At 38.8% G+C, this 20230-nt stretch overlaps 1 protein-coding gene across 1 annotated transcript; it reads right to left on the bottom strand.

Moving 5' to 3' along the window:
• Window positions 1-250: 250 nt before the first annotated feature.
• On the bottom strand, window positions 251-3180 carry LOC118817860 (mRNA decay activator protein ZFP36L1). Its single transcript, XM_036584834.1, has 2 exons — window positions 2999-3180; window positions 251-2550 (listed from the first exon to the last, which is right to left on the bottom strand). Exons 1-2 carry the CDS (start codon window positions 3050-3052, stop codon window positions 1465-1467), a joined length of 1140 nt encoding a protein of 379 aa, XP_036440727.1. The 5' UTR covers window positions 3053-3180; the 3' UTR covers window positions 251-1464.
• Window positions 3181-20230: the final 17050 nt, after the last annotated feature.

Genomic DNA, 20230 nt, shown 5'->3' with positions numbered 1-20230 from the left:
AAGCCCTCATCTGTTCACTTGTCTTGGAGTTTGCATGTGCTCATGTGTGTTCCCAGCTTAAATTAGCGGCTGAGGTGTCACAAGTGTTTTCAGCGCCGAGAGTGAAAGAGTGAAATGTTACTTTGTGTGAAAGCTACTAACCCACGATGACTGTGTCAACGTTAAATATAGAAATGTTAAAAAAAGGTTTCATAGAACTTTTAGAGAGTGTCACTGCATAGATAAAGAACTGAAACCAAAGTACTGCGTGTGAACTTGCTTCTGAAAGTTTATTTCAAAACAGTCACCAATATATTATAATAAAAGTGGGGACGTGAACCTCCCCCGAGGAATGTAAACAGTCCAGTTTTAAATTATATATAAAACAACACAATACAAAACCATAGCACAAATTGTTTTTTCTTTCGCTGAAAAAACGAAAAAATAAATAAGTTTAAGTTAACAAAAGGCAAAAGCTTACATTTGCATCGCAGTTAAGGCAAAACATAGGAAAACAAATGAACAGAGAGCCTCACAGTACTTCTTTTGTAAGGGATCTGCTATGGTGTAAGCTTGCGATTTCTAATCACACCATCAGAGAGAATGCACTGTTTTTTTTTATCCATGTATACATTGCAAATAGCATCTTTCGTCTCTTCAATTAAAGGCTGAGAGTGCAAGAGACTAAGATGGTGCAGCACTTGTTCCTATTACATTGTCACGCTGCCACTTAACACGTCCACACATGCATGCACCCACACGTTCACTCACACATACGTTTGTTTGCAGTGATTGAGCCCAAACATGATCTCACTGAGGGCAATGGAAAAAGTGGTGGCGTTCTACCAGATACAATCCTGAGAGTTCTACATTCAGTCTGTACTGCTGGTGTCACTTAAAGCTAAGAGACAGCTCAAACAAAGCAAACACAGTGAAACACAGTAAAGCATGGTCATCCACATAAACAGAAATGCATACAAAATTTCAGAAAACACAAGAAAATGGGGCAATAAATAGTTTCATCAAGGGGAACTAAGGTTAAGCTACTTAGTAATACTGTCAAGTTTATAAATGCCTTCACTAAAGGCTACATTTTGCTTACAGTATGCTTGGGCGCAGGGTTAGGGGTGGATCTACAGCTAATAGAGACTAAGTTGCTTTGCTTTGGTTAGACTACTGATAGGTGCACAGCCACTATACATTACAAACAGGATGTTAGTGGCTAATGGACTCGTCTGCGCTAGCGGTTAATTCTTAACTTTATTCTTAACATAACGGGTACGGAAAGGTTCTCACATAGAACTTTCCTTGCATCTAAGAGACCCAAAAGTGTGAATCTAGAAATGAAGTACCCAGTACAGCTTCAAACCGGTATACAACAGTATACATTGTTTTCGAGAGAGTTTGTCTACAACTTTTACAAACTAAAAGCAGACACGTCTGCTTGGGTTGTGGATGCAATATGCACGGATACACTTTTTCACTCTAATCGTCTGAGACAGACAGGCGGCTGAAGATAGGCAGGCGGCGGCCCTCGAGGCCGGGGGATTCGCAACCGCTCAGGCTACCCGAGCTGGAGCTTGAGTAGCCCTCCTGGTCGGAGAGAGAGTCCGCGGACCCGGTACGTTGCAGGGCCGCTAACCCAGTGAAGGTGAAGCTGTTGCGGACGTTCTGGGAACTTTCGGCTTGACCTTTGGGATCACCCAGGGCGTAGAAGCGAGGGCCTTCGCTGCCTAGATCCGCGGAGAAGCGATAGCTGTTCTTCAAGGTTCCAGGCTCAGGAAACAAGGGGGATAACAGATCAGGACTGCCTGTAGATGGTGGTGGAGAGACTGAGGCTGCCCTGGTGAAGGCTAGTGGGTCTGGAAGGGACTGGAAACCGGTCAGGGCTTGAGAGGAAAAGCCAGCAAAGCTGACACTCTGCCGAAGCAGCTGAGGACGTTCCCTTGACTTCTGTTGCCGGGCGCTTTCCTGCTGGCTGTGTTGCTCGTCTGCATTGTGGATGAAATGGCAGCGGGCCCCATATGGGCAGAAGCCGATGGTGTGGAAGGTGCGGCAGGGCTCTGTTTTGTATTTCGGGTGCCTGTTTAGGCCTCGAAGCTCCTCCATCCCATGAGCAAACTGGCACTTGGCACCATACTTGCAGGTGCCGCTTTCTTCATAAGTACGGCAAAGCTCTGTCTTGTATCGGGTGGAGACTGGTGGGACGGATCCGATGACTTTGGGAGAGGCCAGAGAGCTGTTGCTCAGGCTCAGGCCTGGTGGAGGAGGGGGCAGCGACGGAATGGACGAATCACAGCCTCCAAGGCCACTCACGTGTCCCTCGATCATGCTAACAGAGCGGTCCACTCTGAATGGGATGTGGTTGAGAGAAGAGCGGGGCAGCTGCTGGCCAATGATGCCACCCAAGGGCCAGAGGCAGGAGTCACCTGCAGGCTCTGAACTGCCACAGTTGAACTTTGAGTTGGGCAGAGTGACCGGACACAAGGAATGCCTGCGTTGGAATCCAGCCACACGCTGCTTCTGACCAGCAGGGGGCGCAATATCTGCCATCTCCAAACTGCGAAAGTTCTACAAGAGAAACAAGAAAGATAGGGCTCGTCATAAGTGATATTTCATGTAAAAGTTTGGTCAATTCAATGTATCATAAATGCTGCTTCTAAAAACAACTAAAATAAATTCTAGACAGTAAAAGTTATTTTGTAATTGAGCCAAAATGATGTAGGCCATGTGGTATGTGGTAACAGACTGTTGAAGACAAATCAATTCCTTGGTCAAAATTAAGCAGACCAAGACAAAACAACACTTCAAAAAGCAAACACAATCAATTCGAACCTCACAGCCACTTCTAATCAACAGCTGTTTCCCATTTTTCATTTAAATTTAGTGGAAAAAATAGTGGAGTCACTTAAAACAGCCAGTGTTTTATCGATGACCATAACAAGACAAAACCCACATGAATCATTTTAACACTGGAGAGCAAAACAAATATGTGAATGTTATTGTCTTGAGAACCCACCTTACAAAACTCGTCGTCCAACTCCAGAAAGGGCGTCAGAAAGTTGGATGGCATTGTGAAGATGCCTCAGAAGACTGTGTTGACACTCAGCCAAGAAAGTGAGAGAAGTTGGTGGACGCTGTTGGTGTCAGGCTCTCCTACACTACACCTTCCATCTGCTGGAATCCTCCTTTATACGCACAAACTTGTAACCCCACCCACATCTTGGCAAGGGGTGTTTCACTGCAGAGTTATTTTCACTTCCCCCTCCTCCTCCCCCCAAGGGTTAGGGGAGAGTCATTCACACTCTTCTCCCAGTCCAACTGAGTCATTGTATTACATTTAAACCCAGGAGCTAAAGCAGCCTTTGGCAGTTCGCAGCTATTGCCGCATAAACATATGGGATTTTGTACTGCTTATGGGCCATTCTTGACCAGGCCAAACTCCTGACAGCTATTTACTCACAGAACTTTATACACTTTTGCATTTTAGCACTGCACTGTGAAATTTCACAGAACTAGCCTACACTGATCATAATGCATTAATGTATAATATAAACCAAAGTGACTAATACAACATTGTAGCCACATTTATGGTCATAACTATAAAGCGGCTTTTAGAACATCTCCAAAGTGAACCCAAAACCTCCAAAAATACAGAAGAACTTTTAGTGTAAAAGTAACATTTAGAGAAATAAGAAGTTTGGGAGAAATTTCTTTAATGTAAGTCAGTGTAAAAATATTTTTTCTAAGTAATTTTAAACCATCTGGATACCAAATGGAGTTTTTTGGTTTACATAGTATGGTATTTAAGAGCAATTTACATATGGGGTGATTAACTCTTAATGGGTTTTTAACCAGTCATTCATACCTAAGGGGCGTTAGCGACCCGACACATATCAACACAAATTGATATGTGTAAAACACAAAGTAGCATATATTGTAGCACAACAAAGTAGAACTTATGTGCATTTTCTATTATTGCTGTCAAACCAAGACCTTGTATCTTCACAGAAGGCAAAAACATTCTTAACTCTTAATGCACATTAATGTACAATAATTTTATTTCAAGTTATTTAGGAACATTTCTATTGGTCCATTCAACGTGAAATTTTGAAAGAATGTTCAAATGATAAATATACAGCCATATACAAAAGTTCACCACTGATTAAACTATATTTAGTTGATTTTCTAAGTGAAAACAAAGTTAACACATCCTCTACAGGGAACAAATCTGCATATTTTAATGTGTGTGTTATTATAAATAAAAATTTTACTTATTTATATTTTTTTCCCAGTATGTTACACCCAGTAAATAAATTGAACTTGTGTACTAAAATATGCAGAAAAATGGCATATTTAAGTATGTTCTCTATTGAGGATGTGTGAACTTATTTTCACTTAGAAAATCAACAAAACATGCAATCTCCACTTTTTTGTTTACATCAAAATGCCAGCTGCCATTTACACTTTCTGAAAATTTAATGAGAAATTGGCCTATAGAAGTGTCCCGAAGTGATTTATTTAATGAATAAAATCTTGTTACATTAACGTACGTTGAACGTTATGAATAATTTTTCCTTCTTCTATAAAGTTACATTTTTTGGAGATAAAAGTTTATTTAGTTATATATGAAATCTGTGGTTAAATGTAGGTTTTTACAGGGCCTTGAGGCCTAACTCACCAAATGCACCAGAAGCACATTCCTGAACACACATAACCTTACTTTTAAATTAAATAGCACCACTGGTGTTTCTTTTAAAGTGTGTGGTCATTTCTTTGTGACACGTTTATCTCTGAGAGACCCTGCAGTCCTGATAGGTTGGGTCCATACTGGAGCTGTTATGTCTTCCACTTCTAGATTTCATTTTTCCACCGCCATCACCTTGCCACCACTGGGCCTTTTACAGTACTTGATGGGGCCGTTCTGCCGGGCAATCTCAGTCTCATATTATAGTCATCATAGAAATGGGAGTCCATAAGCACCCTGGCCTGGTCCTGATAAGGTAAAGTGTGTAATAATTCATCACAGCACACTGTAAAGCACCATGACCCCCTGACAGTGCTTTATTATTCAGCTATTATATTGTAGTGTCATGACCGAGGGCTCTGCTTCCAGCTATATAGTTTGATATTATGGTGATGATTTTGTAACATGTTCATGATCGGCATTCTGTATACGCTTGTCACTTTTCAATTCAACATTGAATTTTATTAGACTTGATAATAAAATGGCTTTTTAACAGCAAACATTGTCACAAAGCAGCATTTACAGAGATCCATGGCTAAACTGCTAATGCTGAGTAAGAATATTTGTTTTGCTGAATGTGTTTTTTCAGTCCCAGTTTATATCGTCAGTAATAACTGTATAATTACACATTAACAATGCACACAACAAAAATGTAACCACTGATGAGGTATTCACTGACGTAGATGGGTTACAGTAGTATCGCTTATGTAACTATGTGTATCTTCAGTTTTTACTCATGTAATTACACAAGTGTAATAGCATATTTACTCTTATGCAATTACATATGTGTAATACAGTAAACTGCTGATTTAAAGAACCTTAATTAGGCTACCATATCATAACACAAGCACATTACTACAGCTAGCTAAATGTTATAAGAGTTGGTATTTCTGTGCCGATACAACGTAAATGCCCTCAAAATGTATATAATTACACCTCTTGTTAAAATCAGAAACATCTTGTTGGAAAAAATAGCAGTTCATACGAATAATTACCCTCACTTTATTACATTTGTGTAATTACCTATGCAGTTACAGCTACAGAAATATACATGTGTATTTACATAAGTAAAAACGGAAGTTGAAGTGCATGTACATTTACCTAAGCTATACTACTGTAATCCATATTTAACAGTGACCACACCACCAGTAGTTACATTGTTGTTAAAGTGTAACTACACAAATATATAACTCACTAAAAAGTGGGATCATTTTTGTCTTTTTCTCTCTTTTTTAAATCTAGTTTGGAACATGGATATTATCTAAAACCAGACAGGGCTCAATTGGCTCACGACTTACATATTTATTATGAGATATAATATAAGCCTGCATATACATATTTATGCGATCAGCACTCTTTTAAAACAACTTGGATTAGCTGTTCTCTCTCTTCTTATTCTATTTGCTTAAAGTACACTAGAACAAGCTCTCTCACCACAATCCCCAGGGAAAAAACACTGCAAATATTAGCAAAGGGGACTCTAGTCAATGAGTGACACTGTCCCTTCAGCACAATGAGGCCTTATCTCAGAGTATAGTGTCAACACCTCTTACAATTCAGTTACAGGAGGGATGGGGCAGTGCAAATGGGCCACTATCCAGGGGAACACTTGTTGTCTTGGGACAGATAAAGTGCGAGTATGTTTAAATTGGGCCAGGAGACAAGCAACTGAAATCCAGCAGTCATGTTTGTGTTTGTTTACAGCAAAGTGGCAGCAGAGGAGATTAAAATGCATTTGAATGGTGAGGAACAGAAAGGAAAGGCAAATGCCATTGTCTTTCGCCACAAAAAGTAGGAAAACAGTGACAGAAGCTTAACGGTCATTTAAGGTACTACTGCCTTTAGAATCTGGTCCTGCTTGTTTTATGTATTCTCTCCTTCTCACATTAAACACTCAGACTGGGGCGAATTTTGTTGCAGGTGTTGTTCTCTGTAGAATGGCGCCTCTTGAATCTTGGTGTCAAAAGGCATGAGAAAGGAAAGATGGAAGGGATTGCACAATAACTCCTTCCTGAGTAGAAAGAGAAAGACACTGGGATGGCCGGGCTTAGAAAGAGACAATTATGAGCCACAAAGGCCTCCTGGAGGCCTACTATGGCCGCAATGATTCCGAGTGAGCCGCAGCGCTCAACAATGGCATTATGCGGATGTTGTTTCACTCTCCCTGGCCTTCCAAGTGTGAGACACACCAAAGAGCTTCAGTCCCAGAGCACTGGCCCTGAATTTTTAATGAGACAGAGGAGGATTGAGGAGTGTTAATGATTAGCCCAAGCAGAGGAGGCCATGATTAAGAAAAGGATCCAGATGCTCCATAGAAATGTGCCTGTTGATCCTTGGTATACAAACATGGGATAAAAGCTTTTCTTTACTTGGCAGCATTTTATCACATGAAAAGAATAGTTATATACATGCAGCATCTACTGAACATTTAACTAAATCAGTTCTTTCTCTTTACTTACTTTAGACATGAATATATTTTATTCTATACACTTGTATGAAAGAAATTCAAGGCACTACTTTTTTCAGTGAAAAGCTAAATTGATGCCTAAAGCAAAATTCAGCTGTTTGAAAGTGGCAATGTGTAGAGTAAATGGTATGAAAACAGTATAAAAGCATGAAGAAAAATCTGTATATATATATATATATATATATATATATATATATATATGTGTGTGGTGTGTGTGTGTGTGTGTGTGAATATGTAGACATACAAATATGAGAGTTTACTGTATAAAAAGATCAACTGGTCAATTATTGCATTTGTCATTAAATATTCTGCAGATCTTTTAAAATTTCTGCATAACTCAGTGGTTCAAATGTCAGTTATTTATTATATAAAATGATTACAAATATGCTCACTGATGCTATTGTTTTGTGACAAGATTATGGCCTAAAATATAAAAAGGTAGGGCATGCAGGTCATTGTAAGGCAAAATAGTGCCCAAAGAAACATTTTACCAATTTACCAATATTTTGCCATTTACTATATAAAAACTCAGAGGACTTCTTTTCAGGAGGTTTACTTTTTTTGTTTATTTTAGCAAATAAAATGGAAATACTTGCATTGTAAACATCACAGCCACCATTGTGAAGCTTAATAAGCTTCTCTAGAATGTATCATCTCATGCAAAAACTCCATTAATTTCACTTTATGATTTAAGATTTTCAAGTTCCTCAGTGATCATAGCCTAATATTGTTTGGCACATCCAAAAACAGGGTCAGTGCAGGTTACTTTTATCATTGATGTACTAAACTCATTGTCAAATAAATTTAATATTAAGTCTAAGCCCAGATGTGGAAGAATGTGAAGCATTTAGACTGTGGTTACCAGAAGGAAGGTGAAACTCCAGGGTTGGGTTCAGTGTCTCAGAGATTTAGCTGCTCGCCGTTATGACTGGTGGCAGTTTTTTTTTTTTTCTTTTCAGACAGGAAGGAATGTGGCTGTTGCCCATGACACTTATGGGTCTCTTACATAACGCAAAAAAACAGCCTGGTTATCAGCACGCACACCGCGGCCGTTTGAGCGCTTTAACTGTAAGTGTGAGGCTTGGACCAGCTCCCTGTATGTTTTCTAACAAGCCAGCTTAACCGTCTGATTGATGGAGGATGCTGTTTTTTACTTCTCACCCCCATTAATACGGACTTCTTATTACTAGCGTAAAGTCTCAACAGCCTGTGCATGAGAGCGGATAATGGCCCACTCAGCGTCTTTAAACCACACATCTGATCTAACATAAAAGCCAGAAGATATGGAGGTAATGAGGTGTCACTGAATCTAAGTATTTCTTGTATGTCCTAAGTAACAAATTATTCAAATGAGGCAGTCGGACAAGGATAAAATAATGCAGCATCTGAAATGTGAAAGGATTTGTTGTCACGTTTATGTTTAAAGCCATTTTACTTTTACCACCAAAACATTTTACTTTTGTAACTTAGACCTCACAATGTATACCATCTTCTGTTTTCTGGAATATAATTATATTAAATAAGCATAGATGAACACACAAATTCCCCATGGGGAACATTACAGTATATTACTCCATATATACAGCATATTTGAACATAAACACAGAGATAACTGTCTCTGCTTCAGTTGCAGATAAAGCTAATCTATCCATTTAATTCAGTGTAAACAAGATATGCCAGAAGCCGCTATCAGTGAAGTTAGCAGGCCTGTTTTAGCAGCAAAACATCCTTCCTCGCCCCCATCTCCGGGACTCCTCCCACAGCCAGCCAACTCACACTGCTTGTTGTGCTTTAGTAGCAGTGTGGCTCCGCCCCCGGGTGGGAATCACTCTTCTTTGTGTCCCCACTCACAAGAGTGCTTTTGTTGTGGGCCTCCATATGCCAGGCTGAGGAGTCAAAACCCCGCATGGTCGGCCCTGGCCATAAAGACGTCTGGCTGGAGGGTGGAGGGGGGTGTATTTTCTAGTGGACAAGGCTTCAGTGGTATGAATGAGTTTAGGGTCAGTTGCTGGGCTGAAGTGTAAACTCCTCCCCATTGGCTCAATCAATATGAGGAGCAGAAGGCCTGCAGAGAAGGCTGCGTGTGTGTCCCCCCTGTTCTGGGGACAGGTTACGAAACATTTCCCACACTCTCTCTGACCAATAGGCCTTAGAAACCCCCCATTTAACATGACACAGCACAGAGAGCAACAGCCTAGCCAAAGCACAACTGCCCCATTCAGGACACAACACAGAAACACATATACAGCACACACTCTCTGCATGTCTTTATAGGACACTACTGCCTGGTGTCGTTTAACGCTTTAAGGCTAAGGAAAAGGCAACGCTATTTCTGCCACTCAGTCTAATCTTCTCTGTTAATCACATGATGTTTTTGCATTTATTTGATATGTGAAGAATGTGATCTAACATATCAACAAATTCGTAGAGTTGCAGTTAGATTAAGTCACAAACTACTTTTTTGAACAAGAAAACAACAAATAGGAATCTAACCCTCATTTCAGTCAAGGGTTATCAGTACACTGATTACACAAAACAATAAGTGCTTATCTGTCTATATTCCGCTCTAAACGAGTTTGTGCGTTCGCTCAAAATAAGTCACAATACATTCAACAATAAAAGAAGGTTTGTGCTTCTTTTACACAGTGATAGAACACATAGCATTACACAGAAACACATGAATATATTTAGTTTTAGTGCTTGGTGGACATGCCCTAACACCTCTAACAGCAAATTTTCATGAAACTTTAACAAACAGTGAATTGCCATAAAAATAATCATGGTATAAATATTTGCAATTTAAGGTGATACTTATTTGGAGTGGCCCTTTGTAGATGATTAATAAACTCTTAACACAGTGACACATCAACAACATATCAGTGAAGTAGCAGTAGTGAAGCATTTGAATACGTTAAAGTAAATATCTTGTAGATGTCTTGTTGATACATTACTTACATTCAGTAGATGTGTTGTTAATATTTTACTTCCATTATGCAAAACCTAACCTTACCCAACTTAACTCAGCACCTAACCCTCACCCTGGCCCTAATCCTAACCCTATCCTTAACTTCAACCCAAAACCTAATCCTAACCCTCATGTTTTTGACATGTTACTGAGTCTGTTGAGTGTTTGTTTTATCTAAAAAGGACCACTCAAAATAAAGGGTAACCCACTGAACACTACCATACAACAAATGGAACAAGACAATCAAAGTACGATTCTAGACCGGTCGAATTGACTAATTAGCTATCCTAGTTTTCTTCCTAGCTGTTGAAAAGAGTAGCTCCCAAATGATGATAGACACAGACCAAGCTCAAATAAACAAACATTACTCATCGCTGCCCTGCAAAGATGTTACAGCATTAAGTCAGATTTTACAAACAAATTTTACATCTATTTTCCTCAACCTAACTATCAAAATGCACTCACTTCACTTTGTTATTGCGACGTAAACACATGATTGTGGAAGTTAACAACTGGGCAAAATAATTGCAATCCGTTGTGACAGACTTACGTTTAGTGCTTTTCTGACTCTAAGTGTAATCTAATGAATTGTAAAGCAGTCATTTCTAAGTTGACACTGGTATATATACAAAATTAATAAAGCATATTGCATAGCTGCAAAACAGCAGTAGCAGTCATGCTGAAAATGACTGGAGTGCACATTTAAATCTCATTTAAGGTGCACAAGTAGGCCTTAACGACCTTATTGAACCTTTGAGGGTACATTTACATTGTGTGCACCATGGTGAACCGAAGGTGTTTACCTGCACAGTAACAGTACCCTTTTTATCTGAAAATGTATATTTATAGAGATGACAGAATGTCATACTGTACATCCATTTTTGCATATGTTGTGCATATGCTGCTAGTGTTTTTTAGCAATAAGATGTACCTGTTTCCATTTTTGCAGGTAACGGTATGTCGTACAGTGTCAGAAACCACACAAGCAAGTCTGAGATTGCTCAACAACTCAACAAGGTTTTAGGCAAATGTATGATTATGTAGGCTTGCAGGTTTCACAGTGCTAATTATACGGATATACGCCTCCATTACTTGTTAGCTACATTAGTTTTGTAGCTTCAGAGCAAAACTTAAGAAGCAAACACCAAACATGCCTCGGCTGATTGAGTACTTTGGTGCCAAGGGGGGCAATCTGCTATCTACTTATTTATTTATTTATTTAACCAAACTCCGTCTAGTTTCCCAAAAGCATCTAAATATTAAGATTATCTTGGCTGGTAGAGAAAGTGTACAGTGTGATGTTCACTCTACCATTTAAGAATCCTCTTTGTCTTAAGATGCTTTTGGGAAAGCCTTGTTCATTTGAGCTGATGGGTTGATGCATTGTAGGAGCACCAGAGGAATGTAAAACACTGGAACGTAGATCGTCCACTATCAGTCATTGTCTGCCTTCCATTTATTCCCATCAACAAATCTATATTGAAGTAGATGAATCACCACTCAGCTGTGTACTCAGAATGGAAAAATTCTTCCACGTCAGTTCTTTTGAAAAAGACATTGCATCTAAATAGAGCACAGCATATCCCTCAGTTCCAGGCCTGTTGTGATGCACATAATGTCTTGTGTATGCATGTATGTGGTTCTGTATGCTGTTCCTGATGGCTCTGCTTTAACACACACTTCCTGGGCTCTCCCCGTAGGTGACCATTCACACGTACTCAAATACAATTAGCACATCTGCATGTGTGAAGTGGCATGAATAGTTGTGAATGCCTAGGTGTTTGCATGGATAATGCCCGCTCTTGTTATGCTGCAGTAGGACAGTAGCCTGGAGGAGGAGTCTGTGGCTCTCGCATCCTTTCTAACTCTTCTAAAGTGTGTGTTTTGGCAGCGCTGGCAAAGGCCTTAGACTAATGTTGTGATAAGCGATGTGTGGCTGCTCAGAACAGTGGCAGGTTGTAAATGAGGTGGCAACTACTGAGCTGAGGGTGGATCGTCCAGTAGTGAAGGTTTTAGATTTAACATTACACAGATCAGGTTCGTAGAAGCAACAGCATTTATGTTTTATGAGTTATTTTCACTGGTGATCCTCCAATTACTGTAACTGGGATACCAGCCTTGGTATTTTCAAGGGTGCGTCTTCTGTATCATCAGTTGAGGAACTTCTTTTTTACCATATTCCGTTATATTTTAAGCTGAATGTGGTGTACCTTAAATCTCGCTGAGGACGCACAATGCTGAACCTTGTGTTTTATATGTACAGTGTCCATTTTTCTGACAGTACAGATTTGACCAAACACTTAAAATAAACAAATGAAATATTATGCTGTTACAGTTATAAACAGGATGATCAAATAATAAGTTGTCATTACCTCCTCTATGTTACCCTCACAGCCAGTGGTGTGTTGGTCATGATGAGAGATGGTAATGACAGTTCTCACTTTCAGGGAAAAGGTTGTCAAAGTCTTAGACTTGCTAATCCAGCTATATAGCTAATATGCAATTTGCACTGCCATTCAAAAGTTTGGGATCACTTTTTTAATGACGTAAAACCAGTGCGGTCGCAGATCCATGTATAAAATGATTCTATTGTGTAAGTCCTGTGCAACTTAACAGGTTTTAAATATTTTTGTAGGAAGTGTCTAGAATGACAAACAGGGATGGTAGTTTAGCATCAAGTCTGAAGAAATAGTAAAAGTAATGCCCTGATTGTTTGTTTCAAAAGTAAAGATCAAATCTAGAGGCAGATAACTAAAGAAAAAAGTACTAGAAATACATTTTATATATATATATATATATATATATATATATATATATATATATATATATATAACAACAGTGTTTTCTTTACTATTTAAAAACCTCATTTGTAGAGTGTGAGAAATACTGATAACATATCAATTTTCCTCAATCCTCAACCCAATTCCTTTTATAGATAATGGAAAAATCATACTGTTTGTCCTTTTTATATACAGCCTGTAATGGATAAGCAAATCAGGCTTCAAGATAGCTTCAACTGTTTTAGTTATGAAACATAACAACTTTATAAATAACAGATAAAAGTATGCTTCATGTCAGAAATGACATAAGCAAATTGACTGAGATTATCTAATAACATGACACAGTTTGAGGTAAATGTGTGATGGTATCTAAAATAACAAAACAAAAATAACACAGCAAATGATTCCAAACTTTTGTATTGTATTTCAAAACTAAATTCTGTATTAGTATCACATTTGGCAATGATGCTTTAAGAAAATAAGATATAACTCTTAACATTACTTTGCTTTAATATTTCTGGTCATCAAATGCCACAGCAGGTATGTCATCATTTCTCCTTTCCATAGGAAAAACACCAACAATTGCATTTAAAATATGTATATGTATTTGGGATTATTTGGATTATGAGAAGCTGAAAATGCAACCAAGACTGAACTTTGTAGGTGTGAAAAAAATTCTCAGCAGATTTCTTTGAAAAATGGGAAGCAGGCAAAAATATTATATTTAGTTATTTAGGCTTTTGTTTTCTGTTTTTTTTGTCCTTGCACTGAAATGAATAACTTGTATTTAATGGCCGTTTTGACTGAAAATTGAATAAATGAAGGGTGATCTCTGACTTGTGCTCTGTGCTGTAAATGCTTCATTATTTCCTGATGCGCAAGTAACAGTTTCTACATTAATTTGCCATGACGCAAGCAGAAGTTAAGTATGCACATTTGCATATTTGCAAGCTTATTTGCATACCAGTACAATAAAGAATTACCCATGTTACCAATTTGTCTTCTAATTCCTATAACTGAAGAATCGCGCTTATTTTACAAGGTGTCTTGGAAGTGGGCGCACTAAAATCCATTACAGGCCACACGAAGACTAGAACTTCCACCGTAAAGGCGGTCGCTCTAAGGAACAGGTGTCCAGCTAGCGTGATTTCAGCTTAAGAAGTTTGGACACGGTAACATGTGTCACAGTGGTTGCTATGGGAGTGAACTCTGGCCAGTGAAGGATGGCCACACTGACCACTGAGACGTGGATTTAGTAAAGCTGTGCAAATTCCACACAATAACACCCCCCTCCCTTTCTCTCAGAACATTATCTTCTCTTTCTCTTTCTCTCTTCAGGCCTTAGCCCACTGATCCACAAAATCCTGAAATGAACACTGGGGAGAGGGGGAGGGGTGTTACTTAAAAAATCCTGGAAACCCCCCATCTCTTTCTCTTGCCCACCCTTTTCTCCCACTTTCTCTCACCAACACAGAGTCTGTTATGGAATTCGAATCTTGCCAGCTGGGAAGGCAGCATCATAGACAAAAGAACTAAAAACAGTAGAGCAGCCATCCTGAAGCCTGATCCCCCCCCACCCCCCCCCACCATATTTTTACATACTTCTGTTGACAGATACTAGTTTGTCATACCGTGAGAGAAACCACGTAAACAAGTGTATTTGAGATTACTTAACTCAACGTGTAATGAATGACATGCAGTTTGATTCTAATTGATAGGCTGTAGGCAGTGACGAGCCCTCAGGGCTCACTATGCCTTCAGGCCTTCTGTGAAAAACAGTACATGTCTACAATTTTTTACTCAATTTTAATTAATACAATCACCATACTTGTTATAGATAAACTTGCAAGACCTGTGGTACTACTCTTATTTCATTACTAGCCCTCTGGGGTCTAGGGGCATTTCTTGATTTTTGCATATCTTTTTAAATTAACCTGTAAGGGCACTTGCATATAACATGATACCCATGTTTCACATCAAAATGCTCCATTATCTTCACTACTTTCCAAACTATTGCAGCAACTTTAGCTGCTGTAAACTCTTGGCACACCATTTGAATGAAGTGTTTCAGATGTGATGGGTCAGTCCTTAGGAATTTCATGAGTGTTTATTGGTTATTTTCACACAAAATGTAGATGGACACTTTTGTGAGCAAAAAGCTTAAAGTTCTAGATGTCACTGATTAGCTGTAGTCTAACCAGGTTTCAATTAGTTGCTAGAAATGGAACCCAGTGGCTGCTCTGCATCAGGACTCTTTAGTGAGTCACTGTAAAACCGTATACGATGTGAAATCTATGCTTAAACATAACATATAATATCTTTTCCATGCTTCAAATGTTTGTGTTCAATCTAAACAGGCAGAAAAATGAATGGGAACTACTGTTAGTTTAGTGCTAACATATTACTAGAATCCCATAGGGGTGATAGCAGAAATTAACATTATTGTACATCATAAACTGTAACATGTTGAGTTTACTTAAGAGAATCTTGGTAAACATTGACCACTGAGATGTGGATTTAGCTTCCAAGCTTGTAGGAATGTTCCAACAACTGTAACATTACCTCAAGTTCTAATGAAGTTTCAATGAAAACTTTTTGGTGTGATGCTCAAAGAATGCCTGAAGAATGTTTAGCATTTCAAATATGGTTAAGTGTTAGCTAAGGCATCACGTGTTAACTGCAGCATTCACAGGAAGTTTTAAAGATTTTGTCAGGGCCACTGATTATATTACATGATGATGATTTTAGAGAACAAACAAACAAAACAAAACAAAACAAAAAAACTAATGATTTGTGTAAAATGTCAATTTGTATGGTTTTGTCTTTTGTCAGTTTGTTTTTTTTCTACATTTTTTACCAAGTTTTGACATTTATAGGCCAAACTGAAGGCCTTGCTCTAATAGTCACTGTTCGCCACTGGCTATAGGCTTCCATTACATATTAGCTACATTAGCCTCATAGCTCCAGTGCACAAATAAAGAAGCAAACTTCAGGCACCAAACATGTCTTGGCTGATCAACTACATTTAGGCAAAGGAGGGTGGCTGTGGGTTTAGACCATTCTGTGAGCCACTGGACACAGTCACTGGGCTGGAATGCATTAGACTACAGGCAATAACGATGACAACATTGAACTCATTTCCAGGAACTCCATGTTCATCGAAACACAAAGAGACAGTGTTCTGCTCTGAAGCTAAGACGCAGCTCAAGAGTGTTTTTCTCCTTCTAAACTTCTGTATCTTGTTTATATGAAGAGGTGCTTGTGGCGTCGAGTCGGGTCGTGTTTGTGAGTGCCATGCCGAGGAGTACCATTAAGCAAAGAGGTATCATTAAGCAAAGAAGTATCATTAAGCAAAAGTCCCCGAAGCTAAAAGTGAACAAAACTAACAACCATTAAATAGCGCAATGCAGTTTGGAGATGCAAAAGCCCAAACTGCAGCCTCAGTGCCTGAAATGCCTTTTTATGGCTTGAACCAAATGCTCTCCAAGTGGTGGGGTGTTGGGGGGGCGACGTGTCATATGGATTACTGCAGCTAAATACTGCTGTGCCTACACCTAAACCAATTCCTAACCTTAACCTTAAAGAACCTTTTGGCCACTTTCAAGAAGCTCTGTGTAAGGAAAAAGACTTTTCTCCATGAAGATCAGCTTAAAGAGGAACTACACATGAATAATTCAACAGTTGAGATGTAAACGGTTTCATGGTTGGTTTGAGTGGTTTGATTTCAAGTGGTTTATTGCAGAGAAATGTGCTGAGTCAGATTTCTTCACAGTGGTGGTGATAGGAACCAGAGGTTGCGATGTTTACAACTCAAATACAGTCATTTTACTTACTGTTCCAAACTGCCAGTGAACCTACATGTGTCTTTTGAGTTTTATATGTAAAGGTGAAAATGGTGCAATAGTGGTAAATCTGAAAAAAAAAGTTTTCCTTGGGAACTATTTTGTCTTACAATGCCATGTATGTCTATTCTTTATAGCCATAACTCAGACACCAGGTGAGTGTTTCAGTAATCATTTTATCTTATGGGGGAGCTTTTAGAGCTTTTAGCTTCAGAAGTCTGGTTCCTATCAACACCAGAAATCTGAGACTATAGCTTTTGCTAGAATGGCACATTTCATGTAAAAACACTCTGAATAATTTTGTGCACAACTGAACAATTTCATTATGCTGATTTCCCCTTTAATGTCCCCACAAAGTATTATACTGCGCTGAATCCCAGATGTGTAGTGCACTGTGTAGTCCACCATGCAGGTCATGAAACAACAGCTTCTACACCCACACAGTGCATTATGTGACTAATTTAAAGGCAATTATTTTCAGCCATATGCTACATGACTCCCTATCTAACATTTAATGCACTGTTTGTTGAGTCGCTATGCAAAAGGGTGCCCCTGGTCAAATTACACATTGATTAAAACATTGTTAATTTTATAAGTGAAAATAAGTTAAAACGTTCTTTACAGAGAGCACAATATGTCAAACTTAGTATCTAAATATAACATGTGCACTAAAATCTGCACAATTTAAGTTTCTTAGAGGATGTATTAACATAATTTCACTTAGCAGATTGCCAAACCATATCATTTGAAAGCCTACGCTCTCAGAAAAAGGTATGAAACTGTCACTGGGGAACTACCCCTCGTCACTGGGGTGGTACCCTCAAGGGTACATCTCAGTACCTTTAGTCAGGGAACATAACTGGACCATAATCCATTGAAATTATATTTTGTAAGTTGTATTGACTCCATACACCCCGTCTCGTCTCCAGGCTTTTTATTTTATTGTTCTGTTTTAAAACTTTAGGCTATGAAAAGGTACAGTGTACCTTAAAGTTATCAGTGTAGTAGCTCCAGTTTCTGCTGTTCTTCAGCAGTTATTAGAATGTTATCTCAGAGGAGGTGTTTGTGTGTCTCCCTGTGCATTGATCATCTGCTGTTGGCACATTCACTTCCTGTTGTCCAGACAAAACAGGATGGAACGGATGGTCAAATGGTCACATCCTGCTTCCTAAAAGTAGCCCCAACAATAAACTGGGCAAGGCACCAAATTTTGCTTCAGTTCGGGGGGAGCGGGCAGCTTGTCTGTTTGTTTACCAGTAAACAAGCTGTTTGGGAACAGAGCAAAAGGAAAGCAAATGTGTTGAAAATGACTGTGACTAATGATTACAATTAATATTCCGTTCTTTTCACAGACATTCTGGTTAACTCTTATATGCCAAGGCTTTTTAATGTACTTTTTACTTTTAATAACACAATATCTGCCATCGTGTGAATCTACTCCACCTACTTTTCAGAATGTCTGCATACTTAAATGATTAAGATAAACAGAGTCATTCAGAGTGGTTTGGTGTGAAATGCTCCATTCTAGAGAAACTTACGGAGTCAGAATGGTTCACAGTGGCAGTGATAGGAACCAGACATCCAGAGCATTTGATTGCTCTAAAAGCTAAATCGCATAAAGTTACTGCATCAAACGGTTATAAATATGTTGCCTGATGTCTGAAATAATTTTGCAATAGGCTTTAGGCACTAAACATAATTTTTTTCAAATCCATTCATACCACTGTTTTACCTTACACATTACATAAAAACCCAGAAGGCAAGTGTAGGTTTACTGGTGGTTTTGGATAGTAAGTAAAATGGCTATATTTGTGTTGTAGACTTTGCAGCTCCTGGTTCCTATCACCACCACTGTAAAGAAATCTGAGTCGTTAAGTTTCTCTACAAAGACCTTTTCACGCCAAACCACTCTGAAATGGCTTTATTTACATTACAGTCACTCAATCAAGTACAAAGATTTTTTTTAAAAAGGTTGAAAATCCCCTTTTAGCAAGGAAACGTGTATTTTTAGACACTCCACACTTCAGAGGCTTTTAATTGTTACTCTGATGAAACAAATCAGCATTAGGTTTTCCATTGCAATGTGAACTGTCTTCCTGCACACTTGCTCAGACACTATGCATTTGACAATAACGGATAGCATAGAGCTTCTTTTATACAGTGATAGGAAACATAGTAGTACACATAAAGCTGCAGTGTTATATGCTCATCTATCCACCGGGGCATTTTAGTACAGGAAAGTACAGGAGAAAACTCAGTAGTCCTTTTTATTCAGAGATAAGCAGCCAATCAATGTAAAAGGCTGGCAATTATTCCTGCCTTTGAACAAGTCACAGAAATATATGCTTGATTAAAATGATGAACGGCTGATTCTTTTTGACAACTTATAAACTAGTTTATAAACTCAGTTTCATAATAACGTCTTTGCTTTGACGAATGGCTGGAAAATGTGGTAGTGTACTATTTTCCAAACTTGCATCACACGGGACACATTCGCAATCAATGTTGTGCAGTCATCTGTCCAGGTAGCACACATACAAAGACAGAGATGGATAATCTGTATAGAGAAAATTTCCAATTTAAACTGCATCACACATAGTCAATATAATTCTCTTGGGCTGGTTTTACATGGTGAAACCTTCATGCCACCTCAGTTGTTTGAAACCTACATGAAACTAAATGTGATTTTTTACGTAAAACAGTAACAACATCCCTCTGGAACTGACTCCTTGGAGAACTCCAATTCCCAGAACTCCCTTGTTGATCATGCGACTGTCACACCATCATCCGCAGCCAGTCGTCGTTCGCATGAATACTAATCTGATGCACCTGTCTTGTTTGTTATATGACCTGTGATAGGTAGTATTTTAAGCCAGGGCTTTAGTTTGGTCATTTGCGAGGTACTGCTTCGTTCATTTGAGCTACTGAGTGTTTCTTCCAGTGTTTCGGACTGTGTTTTTGGACTTTTGCCTTTGCCTTTTGGCCTTGCGCTTTTGGATCATGTTTGTCTGTTTTTGTTATGTTTTCCCTTTGTGTTTTTGACTTGTTCTGGATTTGACCTGTGCCTGTTTTCTGGATCACGTTCTAACTAGTAAAACCTCCTATCTTAATTTGATTCGGGAGCGTCTGGTCAGTTCTGTCATGTAACACTTTCATGCAACTAGTTGCATGTTGTGAGTTGCCTGAAACATAATTTCCATGCAACATGGCAGCAATTAAAAAACAAAGTTGCACACAACACATTCAGTTACTCCACTAGTTAGCAAAATTAGTAACTTGTATTTTTTAAAATATTGTTCATGCCGTAACGTCACCTGCGAAGTGTAATTTGCATATTAATAGCATTTTTATCATCCTGTATTTTTTCCAGCTGTCATTGCCGTTATGTTTTGCTGCATCTATATATCTGTTTTATCTATCCATCTGGAGTTCTTTACTATATGTTTGATC

The sequence above is a fragment of the Colossoma macropomum genome, unplaced genomic scaffold (genome assembly GCF_904425465.1).
Source record: "Colossoma macropomum unplaced genomic scaffold, Colossoma_macropomum, whole genome shotgun sequence".
In the NCBI taxonomy this organism is placed as follows: Eukaryota; Metazoa; Chordata; class Actinopteri; order Characiformes; family Serrasalmidae; genus Colossoma; species Colossoma macropomum.
This window is presented reverse-complemented; position numbering and strand designations above follow the sequence as displayed.

Coding starts and splice junctions, on each gene's coding strand:
- LOC118817860 (XM_036584834.1), bottom strand. CDS start 3,052: ATGCCATCCAACTTTCTGACGCCCTTTCTGGAGTTGGACGACGAGTTT. Junction 2,551..2,998: donor TGGACGACGAGTTTTGTAAG/GTGGGTTCTCAA, acceptor TTTCTCTTGTAG/AACTTTCGCAGTTTGGAGAT.